Here is a 23150-nt window from a genome sequence, read left to right on the forward strand (position 1 = left end):
GCAGTCATTTGCCCAGTAAATCTTACCCATACTAGCTGCATTATAATTTTCTATGCATACGTCATATGCATAGAACTCTCCTCCTCTTCGAATCATTCTAACCTTTGTCCTCCTATATATCAGACTTGTAATAATTCTTCTTCTCCTGCATATGGTTCAGTATTAATGATGGGATGACTTTTCATCTTTTAGTAAATCAGATACATTATAATTCTCTTTTATTTCAGATATGCTATAATCCTTCTACTAATACGTCGCCTAAAGTGTCTGCATTTTCAAATCTAAACTTTAAATGGTCACCTATCCCTCCATGTAAAATGATGCAATCATCATATGACTTATACTCTAAAACCTCTTTGAGTTGCTTTGGCATTCATAAATTGACATTCTCCCAAACCCAGTGAGAATATTTACTCCCTATTTTGTAAACGAGATCCTGGGGAACTTTTGTAGAAGGGCTTGGAAGACAGGTGATATTAAGCTAGTATAAGAATGCAGGACCTTTTAACTTTAGGTTGACAGTTCAGATGGGCTTAGCTTGCTAGTGGTGGTCTTATACTTAGCTGATGGCTGGCTGTTCAGTAGTCTTTGTGAAAGAAACTGGTCGTTTGAGACTTGTTCTGAGGATATAAAATTTCAGAACAAACAGCACTATAGGCAGCTTTGGTGGTTTCAGGAGTAAGTTCAAGGCTTGAGTGGATATGGTCAGTTTATCTACCTTTTCCCCCTAAGGGCTTTAATACCTTGGACTTTTTTGTACCAGTATAGCTGCACCAGTGCAAAATCTTAGATGGGGTAAAGCACCAACTCAATCCAACTTTTACATGGTGCAACATGTGTACATTATCGGTTGGCATCCATGCACTCTGGTGCCAGCCTCCCACTGACCTTCACTATACAGAAGCTGTTAGGGTCTCACCCTCTCCATCAGTGATTAAAAGACTATAAAAGATGCCAGGAATGCTCTTAAGAGTCACATCAAATCACCTTTTGCATTTAGACAGAAATTGAGCCTGGGTACTTCTGTAAGCTGCAACTGCAGAATACATAAAACAATTCATATCTGGAAAACACGAGCACTAATGCAACCTTGCTCTGAGAAGGCAAGCAGAGAGAACTCCTAGGTTTCTCATTTCAGTCCTCTGTGGGAAATTTAGTTTTCGTCATTCAGAACCAGACTCATTGTAACATTGCTCTAATATTTTTAAACTTGAGCATGCTTCCTTAACAAACCCGCTGAGGCCCTGGATTTCATTAGTTGTCCATAGCTGTCCTTTCGGGATGTATTCAGTATTTGAATGACAATGAACACGATTTTCTATTTTTGTCAATTATTTAATGATTTTACACTTTAAAACATTTATGTACTCATTTGTCCATTATGTAAGTGAGGTCTGTTGGGACTTCTAAAGGAAAAAAACCCCAACAAACAACAATAAAAACCCAACCATCTCCCCAAGAAAGTTGGCTATATTGTGCTTAAAGGAGAGAGAAGAAGAAACAGACAATATTAGAGTAACTTGTACTACTGTATGAACCCACTTGTAAGGCTAAAGGATCAGAGTCATCCACAGGAGGGAATGAACTTGTGATCTGAGGAAGTAAAGCCATGTGCTCTGCCACACGAGCTAAACACCAGCTGCCTTTGAGCCAAAGCTGTACAGCAGAGACTTCATTCTCCCCTGTCAGTGATCTCAGTGCCTCTGGGGTTACATATCACAGAATCCCAGAGCTGGAAGGGACCTCAGGAGGTCATCTAGTCCACCCCCTGCTTCAAGAAGGCTCAACCCCTACTAAGTCATCCTGTCCAGGACCTTGTCCAGCCAGGACTTATTTCCCTCAGCTGAGGAAGAGTGTCCTGAACTTTTGAGACCTTCCAGCAGTTCATCCTCAGTGAGGCCCTCCACCCCCTTGTAAGGCCATCTGAACCTCAGGACAGTGGATAAATGGCTGCATTGATAAGGTTCTGCAGACGAATTCTCTCAGTGACACCTGGATTTCAGAGTTTGTTTCCAGATCTGTTCCAGTATGGGAGGTTTGATGGGATGGGCAAATAGCAGTTTAAAGTAGCCAGTATGTTGTTTGAGAATTAGAGAAGGATGGAAGATTACACCCACATATTATTACTCTGAACACACATGCCTGCACACATTTCCCAACATAATGCAAAGTGTAGATAAATCCATGGCTTGAACAGCTAAGAGGAGTAACAGCCTGCACTTTTAAAAATAATTCCTAATAGTTTCTCAGTGTGTTTTGTTTTCATACAATCACTTTTTTGGCTTTGCACGTAAGGCATTCTGAATGGTTTGTATTATTTTCCTATTTAGCTAATTGCTTTTTCAGGTTACATATAAGGGAACTACTCCTCAAGAAACGTTAACTTTCTGTCCCTTTCCCTTTCCAAATCTTTAGATATCCTTCTGCTGATAGATGGCAAGTGGTGATAGATTAGATTGTTGAGAAATTACTGGGTTGGGTGGAGACTGACTGCACAATTCAACAATGGACAGCACCAGGTGGAGAAGGATACAGTGGCTCAGTAATGAGCAGAACTTATGTTGCTACAGAAACTCCATTTTTCCCTGGGAAACAGTGTGACCATAGCTAAGGAAGTGGACGCAGCTTTACTTAGCAGAATTATAGATGTATGTTTTTATATTAAGATTGGCTTAATAAAATTTATCCTTTAGGGTTTCTCTTGTGTTTTATTAGCAAAGTGATGAGAAATAGGTGTATGGTGCCTCTTGCTTGAGGTGCCTATGGCCATGATGTAGACATTTATTATATTGATTGGATTTTTTTCTTGTTGATGTAGTTAATCCACCTCTTCAAAAGATGATAGCTTCCTGCCTTTATAGTAGGAAGATTAGGTTAGGTTAGGTTAGGTTAACCTAACTGTGTCAAGGTTTTGAGTGACATATTTAGATTAATCTAATTTTAAGTGTAGACTAGGTCTAACAAAGATGGGCACTACAAAAGAAAAGTTGTGCTGAGAATAGTTTGTAAGGGTGAAAATGATACTGAAAATTATGTGCGGCTGGTACAGGATTTCGATTACGTACAGCAGAAGAATTTGGAATGGGAAGACTGTCCTTAACAGTGCATCATGAATGTTTTGCACATGCTTGTTAATTTAAAACACTGGGCATGGTTAATGCCTTTCTGTTGGGAAAACTGACCCCAAATTGTTGAGGGTGACAAGCAAAAGCACATCACTGGCAATATTTGAATTGTTTCAAAGGGTTGGAGTATATTTGTGATCATGATATATAAATGTTTTGTTTTTTAAATACTGAAATACAATTTTAAAGTGATGTTAGCAACAACGTCAGCAGCAGATAAAGAATTTTAATTTTTCTAAGTTTGAAATCATATTTGTCTGCTATTATAGCACAAGAAAAAAGAATGCTAGAAAGATTGGGAGTCTATGTTTAGTCTAATATAAAAATGTTAAGCTCTTAGAATAGTCAATTATGTTTTATGCAGGAGGGTATTCAGACATTTAGTGGTTTATTTTTTCTCGATAATATGTCAAAGTTGCATATCCCTGTCCCACTAACAAGGGAGTAGGGAGAATAAACAGTCTGTTGCATGTACTATTATATCAAAAATAATATGAACATGAAGCAGTTAAATTTACTCCAAATGTTTGCATTTCTATTACTTTATAAAAGTTTCTTTCTATTCACATCATGTGATTTTGTTTGATCTTTTGAAAATCAGAAAGTTTATACTTATAAAATTACCACTTTTGTTGGTGGTTTTCTTTTCTTTTCTTTCTCCCTTTTTTTCAGTTTCTTTAATTTTATAAAAAAATAAGTAAAGGCTATACAGTTTGACTAAAGTTTAAATAACCCTAGTGTTGCATGGGAAAAAATGTTTCTTACAATCACAACAGCATGACTAAGTAGGCAATGTTTAAGAGTATATTGGCATTCAGTGTTGAATTTTGTGCACATGGTTTTTTTTTTATTATTTTGTTGAGACTATCTGCATGTCGTTAAAAAGTGGTTCACTTTCTTTTCTCATTATTTCATTTTTTCTATGTGGAGACACTGTAAATTTGAGTTTGATTTCATTTTTGTTAGATTTATTTTCCTCTGTAGTGACATTTACAAAGGTATCTTTGGTATCATTCTTTGACTTCTTCAGGGGGTATTATCAAACTGACGAAAGAAAAAAAAACTTGTTCACATTTGTCGCTTATTTATTGCACATCTCAGTATGATTATAATTTTTCTAATTTGCATGTTACAGAAATGAAGCAAGAACAAGAAAATATTAAATTAAAGCAAGAGAACATAAGCAAACAAGTGGTCGTTGATTGAAATAATAATGTGCATGTTGTTTTCCCCCCTTCTCCCTCCTGCATGCAGGGATTTGGTTTCGTAACTTTCGAAAATAGTGCTGATGCGGACAGGGCGAGGGAGAAATTACACGGCACCGTGGTAGAGGGCCGTAAAATCGAGGTGCATGTTCAAAATATTTTCCTTTTCATCTTTTTTATAAATGTCTGCTTCACTCTCATTTGTTGTTTCAGATGCATCATTGGTGTCTTTCGTGTGCTCCCTTCTCCCCTCCCATTGTTTATATATATATATATTTATATATAAAGAGATTATCTGGCCTTACTTGGGTTTTTTATTATTATTTCTTTTGTGATTATTATTATTATTATTATTATTCTCATTATTGCTATCAGGTGGATGACAGAAATGAGACAAATTGAAAGCTTTAATATTTTGAAGTTACTATTTTCTATGTTTTATGGGTGCAGTAAATTCCAAAAAAAAAAGAACAACAAAAATATCAAAAACGAAAACAAAACTATGTGACAGACAAACCAAAAGAAAAGGTTGGGTTTTATTTTTTTTCTTTTTGATGCTGGGTTGATGTGGGATCCGCAGTGGCTTCTAAAAGATTTCAAATTAGGAGATTATAGCATCCAAAAGAGATGAAAAGAAACAAAAGAACAACAAACAAACAAACAAAATCAAAATGTTTGAAAGTTTCATTTCAAAGGAACCACCAAACTGGTTTTCCTGGTTGGCCTGAACCATCCATTGCCATCAGAAAACAAACCCAAATGCTTTTGGTACCACTGGGTCCCCTTCAACACTGCCTCAGAGTCATAATTGTTAGAGTAAAAAAAGCAAAAAAAAAAAGAAAAAAATACCAATTTAAAATGCTGTCGTCTTTTGAGTAAGATGTTGCATATTTTGCCTTTTCATTTTCCCCCTTCGACGGTAGCGCTTAGGGCCCTCACCAAACTCTCAGTAACCATGGTAACTGTATACATACCCATGCTGGCGATGGTGCTGAATGGTAAGTGGAGAAGTCCATCTGCCGTTTCACGTATTTAGCGCTGATATACCACGTGAATTTTTTTGACTTGTTGTATTAAGTTTTCTTGATGCTATATTTTTTTCTATATTGGTACGCCTGTAATTGAGTGTACGTTTTAAGCAAGCCTGGGAGGCACTGATTGGATTGAGGATATGACTTCGTGCACATCTTACTCAGATTGTTAACTCCATATTGTGTTAAATAATGCACCCTCTTTTTATCCTTTTGTTAGCTGTGATTTTAAAGCTTGAATGATTTTGTTAATTCTTGCAATGAAAAAGGCTCTTGTTCCAAGTGTTGAATGCTAGATGTTGCTTTTCCAATGGTACTTCTCTTCTAAAGGATTATGTTGCACACTGCTAAAATTTGTTTGTCCCTTTTTTGACATTTTATTTGTTCCTTGTACCTTGTCTCTTCCCCCTCTACTCCACTGCATGTTCCTTCATATAAAAATATTTTTTTTCTGTTTTGAAAGATTTATTGTTTCAGTGTTATCATGGAATACGAGCATGCTCTTAAATCTTAAATTATGCAGTACCTTTTTAATTTGCTTTTAATGTGTCTTTATTAAAATTTAAATGATATGATGTTGCTTTATTGAAATGATTTGTAAGTTTAAATGGTTATGAAAGTAAATGTAATTATATATAGTATAATTTTGTTATGCACCTATTGCCTTTTATAAATTAAATTGCATTTTATTTTTATATGACTAATAGCAGTAATAATGCATGCATTTACTAGTGCCAGTCTCTCTCTATAACACTTACTAATTTAGTTTTCTATGTGCATAGGTAAATAACGCAACAGCACGTGTAATGACAAATAAAAAGACTGTCAACCCATATACAAATGGTAAGTGCATGAGCATTTGAGCCTTTCTTTTACTTTCAAATACCAGAAAGCATGCAAGTCCTGATGTTGCAAGGTGCTCCCTGTGAGTGAAGTAGAATACAGTCCTAATGATTTCCTGTGGCCTCTCTGGGATTTCATTGTGCCATCCTCACAGGATGGAGGCCTATGGCTGGGCAAACTGCTGCAGCTGGGTAAAGTTCTGTTGATTTCAGTGGTACGGTATTCCATTGGCATGCAATATGTTGCAGGATCAGAATCTGAAAGACATTAACTGGTAGCGATAAGTAAACTGACACTGCATATACCAGAGAATATAGTTTCTTGGAATCAATCTTTCTCTTCCGGCTTTGTGCAGTGTTATATATATGTGTGTGTGTGTGTGTGTGTGTATATCTATAGCAGTGATTGAACTAACCATAGGGACAATTCTGTCCTAAGAGGTGAAGCTGAGATGAAGGCTGGATAGGTGATCCCTCTATGGAGCATGAGCTGCTCTTTGGTGTTGTCATAATACAGATTACTTCAGGATGGTTTCTGTTTTCTCTTTCACAAGAGCAAATTATAATTGTTTTATGATTCCCCTATTTCTGTACAAGAATCTAACTAGGAAGTCGTATACAAATTATGTCTTTGTTGTTGATTTAACAAGTAGCTCTATTATTGCAGACCAGTAATAGTCATCAGTAAAAATGCGGGTGGGGTGTTCTGTGTAGTGCCTTACAAAGAGATTTCCCTCTCTCATCCCTTATCCAGTGCTTAATTCAGCTGCTTAGCCCCTCCACGTCCCCCCAGAGATTATTTTCTGTGAGTTATTTCAACCCATTAACACCCTTTAACTACAAAAATTAGTGCAGAAATTTATTTACTGACACTAAATATTTGTTCTGTGTGGCTTGGATACTTCTGTAAGAAACTTTCCAAACTGTTATCTCTATTCCTGCTCTAGCCCTCAAAATACAAAAGAAAAGTGAACATACATGATCAATAAATGCAGGTTTCCACAGATGGCTGAGACACCCTTCTGTGCAGAAATATAATGGAATTTATTTTGTGCATTTGAGAGCTCATTAGTGAGATTTTGCAAAAAAGTGGGGCAACCAGAAATGAGCTGTTTATTTTTCAGTGGCATGTCAGACTTTTTCCACCCAGCACAATAAAAATAAAGTAACTGACCTGAATTTGACATATAATTATTGAACTATTTATAACATTCCTCAAGTTTTTCCAGAAACTTTTCTTACTTTGAATATGTGTCTGCCCATGTGATGAAAATGGAAAGTGTCCTTCATTTTTGCTGATTCTTCTTTAAAATGTCACCTCAGTGAATCAAGCCAGACAGACACAAAGTTTAACTGGAGATGACGTAGGAGATGGACGTGTTGAGAGTCTCTGGGATAGACTAAGAGGGGTAAAAAACAAGGGTGATGTCCTGATAGGCATCTACTACAGGCCGCCTAGCCAGGTGGAAGACGTGGATGAGGCTTTTTTTAAACAACTAACAAAGTCAAGCAGGGCCCCAGATTTGGTGGTGATGGGGGACTTTAGATATATGTTGGGAAACTAATACAGCGGGGCACAGACTATCCAGTAAGTTCTTGGATTGTATTGGAGACAACTTTTGATTCCAAAAGGTTGAAAAAGCTACCAGGGGGAAGCTGTTTTAGATTTGATTTTAATAAATAAGGAGGAATTGGTAGAGAACTTGAAGGTGGAAGGCAGCTTGGGTGAAAGTGATCATGAAATCACAGAGTTCACAATCCTAAGGAAGGGTAGAACAGAAAACAGCAAAAGAGAGAAAATGGATTTCAGGAGGGCAGATTTTGGTAAACTCAGAGAGCTGGTAGGTAAGGCTCCATGGGAAGCAAAACTGAGGGGAAAAACAGCTGAGGAGAGTTGGCAGTTTTTCAAAGGGACATTATTAAGGGCCCAAAAGGAAGCTATCCAGCTGTGTAGGAAAGATAGAAAATATGGAAAAAGACCATCTTGGCTTAACCAGGAGATCTTGCATGATCTCAAAATAAAAAAGGAATTGTATAAAAAATGGAAACAAGGAAAAATTACAAAGGATGAATATCGGCAAACAACACAAGAATGCAGGAGAAAGATTAGAAAGGGTAAGGCACAAAATGAGCTTAAACTAGCTACAGGCATAAAGGGAAACAAGAAGGCTTTTCATAAATATATTAGAAACAAGAGGAAGACCAGGGACAGGGTAGGGCCATTGCTCAGTGAGGAGGGAGAAACAGTAATAGGGAACTTGGAAATGGCAGAGATGCTTAATGACTTCTTTGTTTCGGTCTTCACTGAGAAGTCTGATGAAGGAATGCTAAACATAGTGAATGCTAGTGGGAAAGGGGTAGTTCAGAAGATAAAATAAAAAAGGAACAAGTTAAAAATCACTTAGGAAAGTTAGATGTCTGCAAGTCACCAGGGTCTGATGAAATGCATCCTAGAATACTCAAGGAGCTGATGGAGGAGGTATCTGAGCCATTACTTATCATCTTTGGAAAATCATGGGAGACAGGAGAGATTCCAGAAGACTGGAAAAGGGCAAATATAGTGCCCATCTATAGAAAGGGGAATAAGAATAACCCAGGAAGCTACAGGCCAGTCAGCTAAACTTCAGTGCCAGGAAAGATAATGGAGCAGATAATTAAAGAAATCATCTGCAAGCACTTGGAAGGTGGTAAGGTAATAGGAAACAGCCAGCATGGGTTTGTAAAGAATAAATCTTGTCAAACTAATCTGATAGCTTTCTTTGATAGGATAACGAGCCTTGTGGATAGGGGAGAAGTGGTAGAAGTGGTATATCTAGACTTTAGTAAAGCATTTGATACAGTCTCTCATGATATTCTTGTAAAAAACTAGGCAAATACAATTTAGATGAGGCTACTATAAGGTGGGTGCATAACTGGCTGGATAACCATACCCAGAGAGTACTTCTTAATGGTTCTTAATCCTGCTGGAGAAGTATAACAAGTGGGGTTCCGCAGGGGTCTATGTTAGGACCGGTTCTGTTCAATGTCTTCATCAATGATTTAGATATTGGCACAGAAAGTATGCTTATTAAGTTTGCAGATGATACCAAGTTGGGAGGGGCTGCAACTTCTTTGGAGGATAGGGTCATAATTCAAAATGATCTGGATAAATTGGAGAAATGGGCTGAGGTAAACAGGATGAAGTTTAGTAAGGACAAATATAAAGTGCTCCACTTAGGAAGGAACAATCAGTTTCACACATACAGAATGGGGAGAGCCTGTCTAGGAACGACTACAGCAGAAAGGGATCTAGGGATTATAGTGGACCACAAGCTAAATATGAGTCAACAGTGTGATGCTGTTGCAAAAAAAGCAAACATGATTCTGGGATGCATTAACAGGTGTGTTGTGAACAAGACACGAGAACTCATTCTTCCGCTCTACTTTGCACTGGTTAGGCCTCACCTGTAGTATTGTGTCCAGTTCTGGGCACCACAGTTCAAAAAAGATGTGGAGAAACTAAAGAGGGTCCAGAGAAGAGCGACAAGAATGATTAAAGGTCTAGAGAATGTGACCTATGGAAAAAGGTTGAAAGAATTGGGCTTGTTTAGTTTGGAAAAGAGAACATTGAGGGGAGACATGATAGCGGTTTTCAGGTATGTAAAAGGGAGTCATAAGGAGGAAGGAGAAAACTTGTTCTTCTTGGCCTCTGAGGATAGAACAAGAGGCAATGGACTTAAACTGCAGCAAGGGAGGTTTAGGTTGGATATTAGGAAAAAGTTCCTAACTGTCAGGGTGGTCAAACAGTGGAATAAATTGCCAAAGGAGGTTGTGGAATCTCCATCGCTGGAGATATTTAAGAACAGGTTAGATAGATGTCTATCAGGGATGGTTTAGACAGTACTTGGTCCTGCCATTGGGGCAGGGGGCTGGACTCGATGGCCTCTCGAGGTCCCTTCCAGTCCTAGTTTTCTATGATTCTGTGGATCCTACAATAATTTTTGTTCTAACGGTTAGATTGCACATTTCATATACGTGTGAAACTTTCACCCTTTTGTTCAGTATGTTGTATGATGAGGTAAAACAAGATTTGATATCAATTTTGTGCATATTTACAAGTATCTTACTATGTGGACTAAGAAATAGTGTCATCCCTTCAGCATCAAATACCAAATTTAATCTGAGGGATGATGAAGCTTGAACCTTATTATTTACACCATTGTGCATTTTACAGATGAGTTTGCTTCGGTGTCACATAAAATAGACCTTATCTTGATTTTTGGTATTGTCATTTTTTTTTCCACTGGAAATGTACACTCATTAAATTGTGTTGATAAAAGCATTTCTTATGTAATTTGAAGCTGTCTTGTGAACTGCTTATCTTGTGTTATGCATTTTTAATCTTCTCCTCATAGGTAGAATCAGCAAATAGATATATACGCCAATGTAATGACCTAGATGTATAGTGCTTGTTCAAAATATCACTCATGCACTTTTACATCCCTGTTAACAGAAGCTCTTGGAACTTCACTGAGCAAGTACATGTAGATATGTGCCTCAATGATATGATAAAAGTATTGGGCTATAACAGTCACGGGATTCATAGGAATTAAATACAGACATAATTTCCTGTGTCATGCTTAGCGTGCTTTAACTAATATTCCCATTATCAGACATTCACAAACTCTCTGATTTGTCAATCATCTGCCATAACTCAGAGACTACCTGTAGCATCCTGAAGCAGGCCCACCAGTAGGTGACAAGATTCTTCTAAGGCCTGCTGTTTTTCTCCTAGGGTGCATCTACACTAGCTGGCTACTTTGAAGTAGCTGGCACAACACCAAAATAGTACGTGTCGCGACTACATGCACCGTGTGCTATTTCGACATTGAAATTGACGTTAGGCGGTGAGACATCGCAATCGCTATTCCTATCCGAAGATGGGATTAGCGCCCGACTTCAATGTTCAATGTCGAAGAAGGGCGTGTTTAGACGATCCGCGTCCCGCTACATCGAAATAGTGGGGTCCTCCATGGCAGTCATCAGCTGAGGGGTTGAGAGACGCTCTGTCCAGCCCCTGCGGGGCTCTATGGTCACCGTGTGCAGCAGCCCTTAGCCTAGGGCTTCTGGCTGCTGCTGCTGCAGCTGGGGGTCCAAGCTGTGTGCACCGGGCCTGCGACCGGTTGTTGGCTCTGTGGATCTCGTGCTGTGCAGGCTGAGTGTGTCTGGGAGGGGCTCTTTAAGGGAATTGCTTGGGGCTTTGCTGGCCCCTTATTTCGACGGGGGTGCTTGTGTGTGTGGACGCTCTGCATTTCCTTCCAGGACGTCTCCTTTCAACATTCGCCGTTGCTACTTCAACGTTGAACATTGATGGCACCAGCCCTGGAGAACGTGTAGACGATATGCATTGAAGTAGCCTATTTCGATGTCCTTGCTTCGAAATAGGCTACTTCGACGTAGTGTGCTAGTGTAGACGTAGCCCTAATGGTTCATTAACTTGAATGGATACTTCCCACTCAGCCATCCAGACTGAGAGTCTTGTGCCAAATGGAAAAAATCTCAGCGGGGTAACCCTGTTAGTCTGTAACTTCAAAAATAGCATGCAGTCCTGTAGCACCTTAGAGACTAACAAATTTATTAAGTCATGAGCTTTCATGGGTATGAAGTGAGTTTTACCCATGAAAGCTCTTGACCTAATAAATTTGTTAGTCTCTCAGGTGCCACAGTTCTGCTTATTGTTTTTGCTGAATGGTAAACACATTCGTAATACAGATAGATCGTGAATGATCCTAACTTCAGATACAAAAATGGCACATGCATACAAATAGGTTAATTGTGCTCTGTAGATCAAAATCTTTCAAATTATATCACACATAACCTATCCTGCATAAAATACATGAGACTTCTGCCACAATTATATCATATTATAATATCACTGTGAAGAATATGGGTTGCAGCATCACAATTATATTATGGGTTCCAAGCACCAGCATTTGCAAGCTATGTCGAAACAAGTAACCCTGAATAATTTGTTTATTCGTGTAGATATTCTTAAAGATCCTTTTTTTGAAAATATGGGGCTAGATTGCTTTGTGTGTGTATATTTCAATAACAAAGTCTTACCCTGCACAGTTTTGTCTTTCATATATGTAGCCACTCCTGTTCACTAGCCCAGTGTGAGGTTAATGAGCTATGGGGAAGCCTTGCAATTTCTTACATAACTTGGGAGACGAGGCCTGGGGCTCCTTGGTTTGCTCTGTGTTCTGTATTAATGTGTGTGTACCTCAGACCAGACCCACTCAGACAAACCACTGAGAACAGGCTTTATTCTGAAGAGAAGCACAAAACAGAACCACAGTTCAGCAGACCCACTCCTCTGCCTGCAGTCTGCATGCTGCTTCAGCGCAGTCCACAACTTGTAGTTCCCAGGACTGAGGCTAAAATGCACTGGTCCTTGGGCTACATATGTGTTTGGGAAAAAATATAGAAGTATATTGGGAAATAGGATGTGCTGCATTTTGTTTCACACAGTCTTGTTAGTGGTAGTTTGTTAGCAGAGATTATATAATGAATGCCGTATTCACACGTGGAGCAGATACTAAAACAGAATAACCTTAAGTTTTTGACAGCTTGTTTTATATGGGATTTCTTTTTATGAGTGAGGAGTTTTTGGAACTAAAACCTTGGAAGATTCCCTAGATAGTTAGTCACTCAAGGAATCAGTTACTATTACAGCTGTCCATGCAACCCTATGCAAGCAGGGAGATAAATGTTTGTTACTTACCTTGTGTTTGCCATCTCTTTTGGAAATACAGCTGCCTTTTCAATTTGAGTTAGCTGCCTGCTAGGAACATGACTGGGAAAGTGAATTTTAATCATTTTTAGATTTCAAGCCTGTCTTGTTCCACATTTAATCCAGGAAGGTTTATTTTTCAATCTCATGCTTACTGTATATTTTAAGGCAGTAGATTGAAACCTGTAGGCTCATGGGGTATACAGGGTTGCAGAAGTGGTATTAGAAGTAAGTCTTCATCTCTGACTGGGGAGCAAGCAGCACAAGTCAGGACAGGGACATGTAGACTTGCCTTGCCTTGCCTTGCCTTGCCTCTGGGGTTTCTGTATGCTGAGCTAGTTCCTAAGATTCTGAAACCACAGCCTTTGATAAGCTCAGTAAAGTGGTATCCTTGCCACACCCCTTTCCTCCAGCCATGCGTAATACACAGACAGCCAAGAGGAAATGTGTAATAAGTGTGTTTGTGTTATTAAGGTATTCCCTTACATTGGGGTGATTCTGCCATGGCTAGCTATGCCAGCTATACAGCCAGAATCAACTGGTGTAAAGCAGGTGCACTGCAGTAAGCTATCTGGCCTTAGAAGTGGAAAATATCCTTTGATGTTATGTCCATCTTCCTGCCAAAGCTGGATAGCTGCGTACACTACATGATTGCTCCCTAGTGTGCACTTAATCTATATTTCTCTATATTATGTATAGATTTGTTTTTCACAGTTGCAGCTTTTAGAGGTTCAACAGGAGGGGAAAGTTAGTGCTGTGACAATAAGGCAAATGTATCAAATTATACTCACTGGGGAGAATTTGCATCCTCCAACTTAAACCAGACTTCCTTGGCAGTTCCTCGCTCATACTACACTTGATTAACCCACACAGTTATGGCCCAGTGCATACTTCGTTGACAAGACAAAGTAAAGTTTAATTGCTGTTATTTTCATGATGAATGAAGTGTTCTTTGTGTTAGCTTCCGGAAGCTAGATGGTACAGCTTCAGAACAGGAGTGGAAATGAAATGAAATATGAGTGACTTTCAGCTGTGAGCTGTAATCTGCACCTATCAGGATTTTTTTTCTCCTCTTGGACAAATTGAGTGGCCATTATTGTTTGTTCAGATCTGAGCAATGTGTCACCCCCTTTGTCAGTGGATACTGAAGGAGCTGAAATTCACTCTAAGCACACATCTTTTGGGCTGCAACTGGTCAGGGGTCTTTAAGGAGAAACCTTGTTGAAATACAACATTTGAAATATCCTTCATTAGGGCTTAAAACTAAGGTGTTCATCAAAACTCCCATAAAATTTCACAAGAAAAAAAAGAAGTAATCCCCATGGGCTGAGCAATTTGCAATTTAGATAATTACATTCTGTATCTTTAAGACCTAATCTACATTTCAGGGGCAAATAACATTACATATAGTATTTCCTGCACTAGCTGTTTTTCCTTATCAATGAATAGGGTTTTCTTTATAGAAGAACACCTTTCACTTTGGGCTCTGACATCAATGAGTTGCTGTTTTTAGGAAGAAAAAAAAAAGCAGTTACTGTGTCTCATTCCAAAGGTGGCTACATTTCAGTGACAGAGGAGTATGATTCCAATATGTTACAATTCAGGGTTGAGCCGCACCCTTGATCTCTATTTAAATATCTCTGTGGGCGCTTCTTTTGAATGTGAGGACACTTAGTTCAAGTGCGGTTTGCGTACACTTCTCTCAGAGGGGAACCCTGTTCCTCCCCCATTTTTTAACTGGATCACCAGGCTATAACACCCCTGTTTACCTATTGTATTTTCCTCCATCTAACACAGCAGTATTTATCTCCATCAGGTTCAGCTGGATATCCTCTCTGCTACAGAGCCCTTCCTGGAGCTGTGATCAACTCTTACAAGCTGTGTTCAAATCAGAGCATGATTAAATTATAAGTTAAAAGTGTCTTAGCCAAAACACAGCCTTTCCTTTATAGGTTAATTCCAGCTTCTCCTAACGCAGACACCTTTCCTCCTCCCATTCCCCAGCACTGAGTCTGGGTGAGGTAGAAAGTGTCCTGCAATTGCTGACCCTTGGACTTCTCAATCTTTCACAAGTCTTGTCACATATCTAACTTTTATCCAGTTCAAACGACCTTTTTTCTGACCTGGGATTGTAACCAAAATCTGTTTTAAATTGGTTTATGGAAATTTCCACTACCTGCATCTGACGAAGTGGGTCTTTGCCCATGACAGCTTATGCTCATACATTTCTGTTAGTCTATAAGGTGCTACAAGACCCCTTGTTGCCTTTGCAGATCCAGACTAACACGGCTACCCGTCTGATACTTGACTCCAATGGATGATCTGAACCAGGTTGAACCTCTCTACTCTGGAACTATCTCATCTGGCAACATCCATAATCCAGCATGATTTTACTGAGCTGGATGACTGCTTACCATGGGTGTGGCCAAGTTTCCCGTGATCCTGTAAAGTTTGTTTCCAGCTACAAGTCCTGGCTCTCAGTGTTCTGTGCTGTTATTTAGCTGTAATTTAGCCCTGTAATTTTCCCTGATGAAACCGAGGCACAAACAGTGGTGGAGCTTTGTGACTTTGTCCTCAACCACAGCTCTTTCAGATTTGAGGGCAATTTATATCTTCAAGTCATTTGCACTGCTGTGGGCACCTGCATGGCTCTACAGCATGCCAACATTTTAATGGCTGACCTGTAACAATGCTTTCTCAATTCTCGTCCCCGAGCGCCCCTACTCTACCTGCACTACATCGATAACATCTTCATCATCTGGACCCATGGGAAGGAGGCTCTTGAAGAGTTCCACTGTGATTTCAACAGTTTCCACTCCACCATCAACCTTAGCCTGGACCAGTCCAGAGAAGGGATTTACTTCCTGGACACTACTGTGCAGATAAGTGATGGTCACATTAATACCATCCTATACCAAAAACCCATGGACCGCTATGCTTATCTACACACCTCCAGCTTCCATCCAGGGCACACTACACGATCCATTGTATACAGCCAGGCACTAAGGTACAACCGCATTTGCTCTGATCCACCAGACAGAGACCAGCATCTACAAGACCTTTACCATGCTTTCCTCAAACTACAATACCCCCAAAGGAAGTGAGGAAACAGATTGACAGAGCCAGATGGGCACCCAGAAGCCACCTGCTACAAGACAGGCCTCACAAGGAAAACAACAGAACAACACAGGCCATCACATACAGCCCCTAGCTAAGGCCTCTCCAACACTTCATCAGTGATCTGCAATCCATCCTGGACAATGATCCTTCACTCTCACAGACCTTGGGAGGCAGGCCTGTCCTCACCTACAGAAAGCCTGCCAACCTTAAACAAATTCTCGCCAGCAACTATAGATCACAACAAAGTAACTCTGAACCTGGAACCAATCCCTGCCACAAACCTCACTGCCAACTCTGCTCTCATATCTACACCAGTGATATCATCACAGGGCCTAACATCAACCATACCATCAGGGGCTCCTTTACTTTACAGGCTGCACATCTACTAATATAATATATGCCCTAATGTGCCAGCAATGCCCCACTGCAATTTACATTGGCCAAACTGGACAGTCTCTGCGTAAAAGAATAAATGGACATGAATCAGACATTGGTAACAGTAATGTACAGAAACCTGTGAGAGAGCACTTCAGTGTCTCTGGACACTCAGTAACAGATTTAAAAGTAGCAGTCCTAAAACAAGAAATTTCAAAAATCAAATGGAGAGAGAAATCCCTGAGCTGCAATTTATTTTCAAATTTGATTCCATCAACCAAGGATTAAACAGAGACTGGGAGTGGCTGGCTCCTTATAAAAGCAGCTTCTCTGCCCTGGGTGTTGACATCCCCACATATGACTCTGACAATGAGCCACATCCTCCCTCTCTGATCTGACTTGTTTTTTCCTCTTTTGATACATACTACTGATAGTGGGCCATTTCCACCCTGACTGAATAGACATTGTTAGCTCTGGCCCTCCCCTTCACTGGGACCACCATCTTTAAATACCACTGTGAAATCCCCCCCACCCCCACTCATGCATCTGATGAAGTAGGTCTTTGCCCATGAAAGCTTATGCTCCAAAATATCTGTTAATCAAAAAGGTGCCACCGGAATTCTTGTTGTTCAGCCCTAAATGTCATCTTAAAGCCCAATAAGCAGTGAAAGTATTCAGCATGCTGCTTGGCAATATGACTTCCTGTGGTCCAACAAATTCTTTCATCCTGCAGCAGTCAGGACCCAAGGGTGCCAAATTAGACAGGTTCAACCTGTAGTGGGCTTCCTTGTATTATCTATTTGAGCAGAAGGAAATCACATTCTGTTTACAATCATTGTTTTGCCTTATTGCAGGATTTAATGCTCAGTCACCTTTTATGCAGCAGTCAAATAACCAAGAAACCTATAGCTTGTATATAATGGTTTTATACATACACACACGTATATAGAGATCAAAACAAAAAGCAGTCAAGTAGCACTTTAAAGACTAGCAAAATAGTTTATTAGGTGAGCTTTCGTGGGACAGACCCACTTCTTCAGACCATGGCCAGACCAGAACAGACTCAATATTTAAGACACAGAGAACCAAAAACAGTAAGCAAGGAGGACAAATCAGAAAAAGATAATCAAGGTGAGCAAATCAGAGAGTGGAGGGGTGGGGGGGGGAGATCAAGAATTAGATTGAGTCAAGTATGCAGACGAGCCCCTATAGTGACTCAGAAAGTTCCCATCACGATTTAAACCATGTGTTAATGTGCCGAATTTGAACATAAATGTCAGTTCGTCCACTTCTTTTTCTAAAACGGAGCGATAATTTCTCTTCAGTAACAGACATACCTGGAGGTTATTGACAGAATGCCCCATGCCATTAAAATGTTGATTAACTGGTTTGTGGATCTGGCGTGTTTTGAAAACGCATTCAAAACACTCCAGATCCACAAACCAGTTAGTCAACATTTTAATGGAATGGGGCATTCTGTCAATGACCTCAAAGTAAGTGTGTTACTGAAGAGAAATTATCGCTCCGTTTTAGAAAGAGAAGTGGACGAACTGACATTTATATTCAAATTCGGAACATTAACACATGGTTTAAATCGTGATGGGAATTTTCTGAGTCACTATAGGGGCTTGTCTGCATACTTGGCTCAATCTAATTCTTGATCTCCCCCCCCACCCCTCCACTCTCTGATTTGCTCACCTTGATTATCTTTTCCTGATTTGTCCTCCTTGCTTACTGTTTTTGGTTCTCTGTGTCTTAAATATTGAGTCTGTTCTGGTCTGGCTATGGTCTGAAGAAGTGGGTCTATCCCACAAAAGCTCACCTAATAAACTATTTTGCTAGTCTTTAAAGTGCTACTTGACTGCTTTTTGTTTTGATAATGTATAGACTAGCACGGCTTCCTCTCTGTTACTATATATAGAGATAATTGCCATGTTCCTCACACCATGTATAGGCCCCACTCCTGTTCAAAAATGAAAATAATGCAAAACTCTAGTTAATGCCAGAGAGGCAGGATCAGGATCATAGTTTGTAATTGCAATGTTCTGGGATGAAAGATCTTATAGAAATATGAAATACTGTATGTTCCATGCAAACAGATGTGTTCAGATTTCCTTTCTCCTTCCTGCTGCCTCTGGATAGCTGAGATCTAAGTCATCTCATGTCCAGTCATCTCATGTCCAAATGGCTTTAATGGACTAGGATAGGAATAAGATAGCTTTCAGCGGGCACCTGTTAAATCAGAAGAAGATGAGAATGCATTTGTGTGTGTGTGTTTTGGACTTTGCACATAGCTTGGCACACTTTTTGAATAATTGTCAGACTTTGCTGAGGCAAGGCTCAAAATTGATATGTTCTCCCATCTCTGACGTGAAGTGCTATAGTAAAGCAGTGTGGGGAAGCTTATGTGACTTCTGCCTGCAGTGCACTCCTTGCTGGCTGGAGCCAATGCTTACCAGTCTGTATTTTATTAAACTTCGCATACACAAAATATAACCATTCTCACCATTTATGTTTCATTGTGACATAAGCAGACCACTACCCTTTTAAGGATAAACAGTTTAATAATTTCTTCAATATTTAAATATTGCAATCAAACTTTTGTATCTACTACAGTAGCCTGAAGTAACAACTTCATCCTCTCATTATGCATATAGAAATATATAGAAAGTTATTATTTATTAATATTATTTCTATTTATAATAATCACCCAATACTTTTCTGTTTTTTGGTTTCTGTAGGCTGGAAATTAAATCCAGTTGTTGGTGCAGTCTATAGTCCAGAATTCTACGCAGGTAAGAGTACCACTATACTTGTTAAACTTATCTTGCTTTGGTTGTTGTTGAAATTATACAAAGTGTTCTGAGTATAAGTTCATGTATTTCATGTTGACTGCCAATCATTAACAGGTTTACAATGATGGCTTTTACAAGTAACTTGGGCAAATTAAAATATATGAAAATGCACACTAGTAGAAATGCACTCTAGTATTTATATTTCATGTGTATTTGCCTAAGGAGTAGTTTAGACTAATATTTAATAGGAAAATATAGCCATAATCATTTTATATCTTTTAAATATGTTTTAAAGCATTTTTCCCCCAGGTTTTGTTCGTAAATTTGTGTTTTAAAGCTTTATTTCCCCCCAATTTTTTGTTTGTAAATTTTTGCGTGTGCAACTTTAGACCTGTTTGGGAAAATGACAGTTCTCTAGGAGCTCTTGTTTCACTATTTAAGTCATTCAGGATCATAACAGTTAAAAAGGAACATACAATTTGTTCATGAAACCTAACCCACTTCCATAGTAGGATGAGAACCACCAAATTGAAGCTGTATGACACTTTGCACTGATGTTACATTTATTCTGGGGCAGCTGTACAAGGGAATTACTTTACTTTTCAAATCAGTGTTTTACTTGGGTGTAAACAAGGTTTTATTTTCTTCAAGTTAGTGTAGAAAAATCTTTAGCAAATGGAATATCTTAATACTGTATATTCTTTGGCAATTTCTCTTCAAGTAGAAGTACAGATTAATATGTGCAAATATATTCCTTAGAAAGTCACAGATTCCAAAAAGTTCATTTAATCCTAAAAATAACTTACATCTTGCTATGTTACATCCATGAAATCCACCTTTTATGTGTCAAATCTATGGTTTGATCAAATTCTGCCTTTGGATACATGGGCTCTGATCTCATTGGACTCAATGGGATTGTGCCTACATCCATCTGAATACAGAAATGGGGCATAATCAGTAATATCTAGAAAACGTGCTTCAGTTAAGCTCTGATTGAATCCCATTCAAGTTAGTTTATGGTTCTTGCTGGACTTTGAATCATGTCTTCAAAGCATAGCTGACTGCTATTCTGTTGAAAGTGAGTAGCATGAATTGCAAAAGGCAAGCAGTCTCTGTGTTTTAGAAGATTCCAGTTGGTGCTGAAATATTATGTATTTTGTAGGTCACTAAGCCATATAAGAATAGCATGATAAATTAGTTTAAGTACCTCCATCCTTCTCTTTCCCCATGTGTCTGTTTTCACCTGTTTTGTACGTAAAAGAAGTGCGAAAAACCATTTTTTTCTTTTTTTACAAAGCTAACTAAAAAATTGCAGGACAGCTAAGATTCCAGAATAGAATGTTTCATCCAAAAGGATATACCTAGCTGTCACATTAATAATTATGGCAGATAGTTAGATAGTTAGATAGATATGAATGAAAAAATAGCAACATTTGTTTTTGGCTGCACTCGGGACTTGGGCAGGAAAACAATGATGTTGAGCAAGAGCAATTTTAAATACTGTACTGGAGTCAAAAGACCCTACAGGGACACATCAAGGCTGTGGTTACACTACCACCATCTGTCTACAGAAGTTACTGTCGGAAGAAATGTTCTGACAAAACTTCTGTTGGCAGATCATGTCTACATGTGAAAGTGGCTCCATCTTTTGATCTACTCTGTTGGCAAAAGGGCCCCTGAAGCATCTACACATCCTTTTTGTCAACAATTTCTGTTGACAAAACATATTTTATGGGCAGATGCTCCTCAAGTTTTGTGTGCAAAACCCCAGTTTTCTCTACAAAATTTGATAGCGTAACCATAGCCCAAGAGCAGAATTTGATCTGTATTGTGTTAACAAGTATTCATGTGATGGATTAGTAGAGATGAATGGGCCATTGTAGTCTTAAATAGCAGTGAAATATATAAAAGGTTTTAAATAGCTAAATTCTTAGCTTAATTCTTATTTTAATTCAGTGGAATTAAGTTATTGTAGCTCTACTGTAAGCATAGACTGGAATTATTTTTCAGTTTTGTGTTGATCTGTATGTCAAAACAGAGAATGTAACATTGATCTGGTGTATATATTTAGCCAACCAACCCCAAGCCTATATGAATTAGGAAGTTAGAGTCATGAGTAGTTTTACATAAATGACTGTGTGTTAATGACAGATATCATCATATTCTCATAGTGGAATTATTGATTTTTTCTCAAACTTATGAAGAATTAACAACCTGGCTTTTAATTGTCTCACAGACTAGGGCATGAAGAGTTCACATAGTTTGTAAATTAAAATCAATATTTCCAATCTCTCCTATAGGTAATTTTCCTAATTTAGTGGACTTTTCCCTAACATTTATTTTGCCTTTTAATTATAAAATGGCAGGTTATTGATTTTTGTGTATAACCTCTTCAAGTCCCAAGTGCATTTTTATTGCCAACACAGGGAGGTGTTTGCCCCTCTTAATGAGAAGTTTTAATTACCATTAGAACCATATTAATTTAGTTTTATAAATTATGCCATGCTGCCCACCACATTTCTAAAAGCTCTTATCAAAGACACTTCATTTTTTATGTATATCTGAAGTTATGTTCCATTTATGCATGTGGGCATTTTTTAAACTGCATATCACACTCCTATGTTGTTTAATGCCCTTAACATACTGAATGAATGTAGTATTTCTCAAAGATGTATTTAAACTTGGTTGAAAAGCAGAGTTTTATTTAAAAAAACAGGAAAAAAAAGCCTCCATGGAGATTTCCTAATGTAATAGGAAATGAAACTGTAAAACAGCAACATAGTGTGTGCCCATGGTAATTAAATGCTCTGTCATATGGGGAATAGGCAATAAAACTTTGGAAGTCATTCAGACTTAGAAGTAAGGCATTAAGATAGATAAGTTTTCTCAGGGTTTTTTTTTTTTTTTGGCCTAATTATGTGTTCCAGTACTGTCATATTAAAATTCCTCATGGAAAGTACCTACTACCTCACGTGGATGTCTATATAGCTGCATTGTCCCTGGATTTTAGAGAGAGAAGAAGGGTGAGCTGGTATGTACTCCTCTGTGCAAGCTTGAGAGCTTTCCTCTCTGACCAACAGGAGTTGGTCCAATAAGAGATATTACCTCACCCACTTTGTCTCTCTAGTACTTCACAGCCAGTGCAAGAAGTTCCTTTTGCCTGCTGATAAATGATGAAGAATTTGGCGACTTTGGAAATAAAAGATGATATATCTACAGAGAAACTGTTGATTTAAAGCACCTTTAATCTTCATAAATAAGTAAGAAAACAGAAGGTTATACAAAGCTGTCAGGATGGCACTGATGAATGGCAGACTCTCCCGTTTCTCAATTGCTGGTGAAGACACATGCCGCAAGGCTTAACCGCATTGTACATCATATCTGCCAACTCATTTCTGTGATTAAATATTCCATCAATGTGGGCTATAAGGCGGTAAAGCTTAGCAAGATTCATAAGATGCACCACTTGAATACACATAATTCACTTCCTTGGATGGAGAGCACCCCGCATGCAAAAGAAAATTAGAATTGAGTTAAATTACTCCATAAGACAAGATCAATAAAGAAAGGATAGGATCCCCTAATGCAATGCAAATCTACAATATAGTTATGTCCTGACAACTTGAAGCAGACAATTAAAGTCAAAAGTGGAGAAATGTAATGTGAATCAACGGCAAACCCCTGAAGATAATGGTAAATAGTAGGACTAGTGACATGATTATTATTGCTCCACCTTTTTTCTCTGTGTGCTATAAAAGCAGAACTTTTATTAAGAAAATGTGTGACAGATAAAATGAGAAACGGAAGGTTGAACAGAGATACACACCAGGCACTGCATATGCAAGTAATTATCTCCCTGTGAAAGATATTACAGCACAACTATTT

At 38.7% G+C, this 23150-nt stretch overlaps 1 protein-coding gene across 19 annotated transcripts in view; it reads left to right on the forward strand.

The window, feature by feature from the left end:
• Positions 1-23150, forward strand: part of RBFOX1 (RNA binding fox-1 homolog 1) — a 1793461-nt gene that overhangs the window by 1624519 nt on the left and 145792 nt on the right. For all 19 annotated transcript variants that reach the window (XR_012647710.1, XM_075010515.1, XM_075010513.1 and 16 more), the window contains 3 exons: positions 4380-4472; positions 6144-6204; positions 19212-19265. Coding sequence is in view for 18 of the 19 variants with exons in the window: in XM_075010515.1 (XP_074866616.1) it covers positions 4380-4472; positions 6144-6204; positions 19212-19265 (208 nt within the window). In the remaining variant the exon portion in view is untranslated. The remainder of the gene's footprint in view (positions 1-4379; positions 4473-6143; positions 6205-19211; positions 19266-23150) is intronic.

This window comes from Carettochelys insculpta, chromosome 16, assembly GCF_033958435.1.
Source record: "Carettochelys insculpta isolate YL-2023 chromosome 16, ASM3395843v1, whole genome shotgun sequence".
NCBI classification, from domain to species: domain Eukaryota; kingdom Metazoa; phylum Chordata; order Testudines; family Carettochelyidae; genus Carettochelys; species Carettochelys insculpta.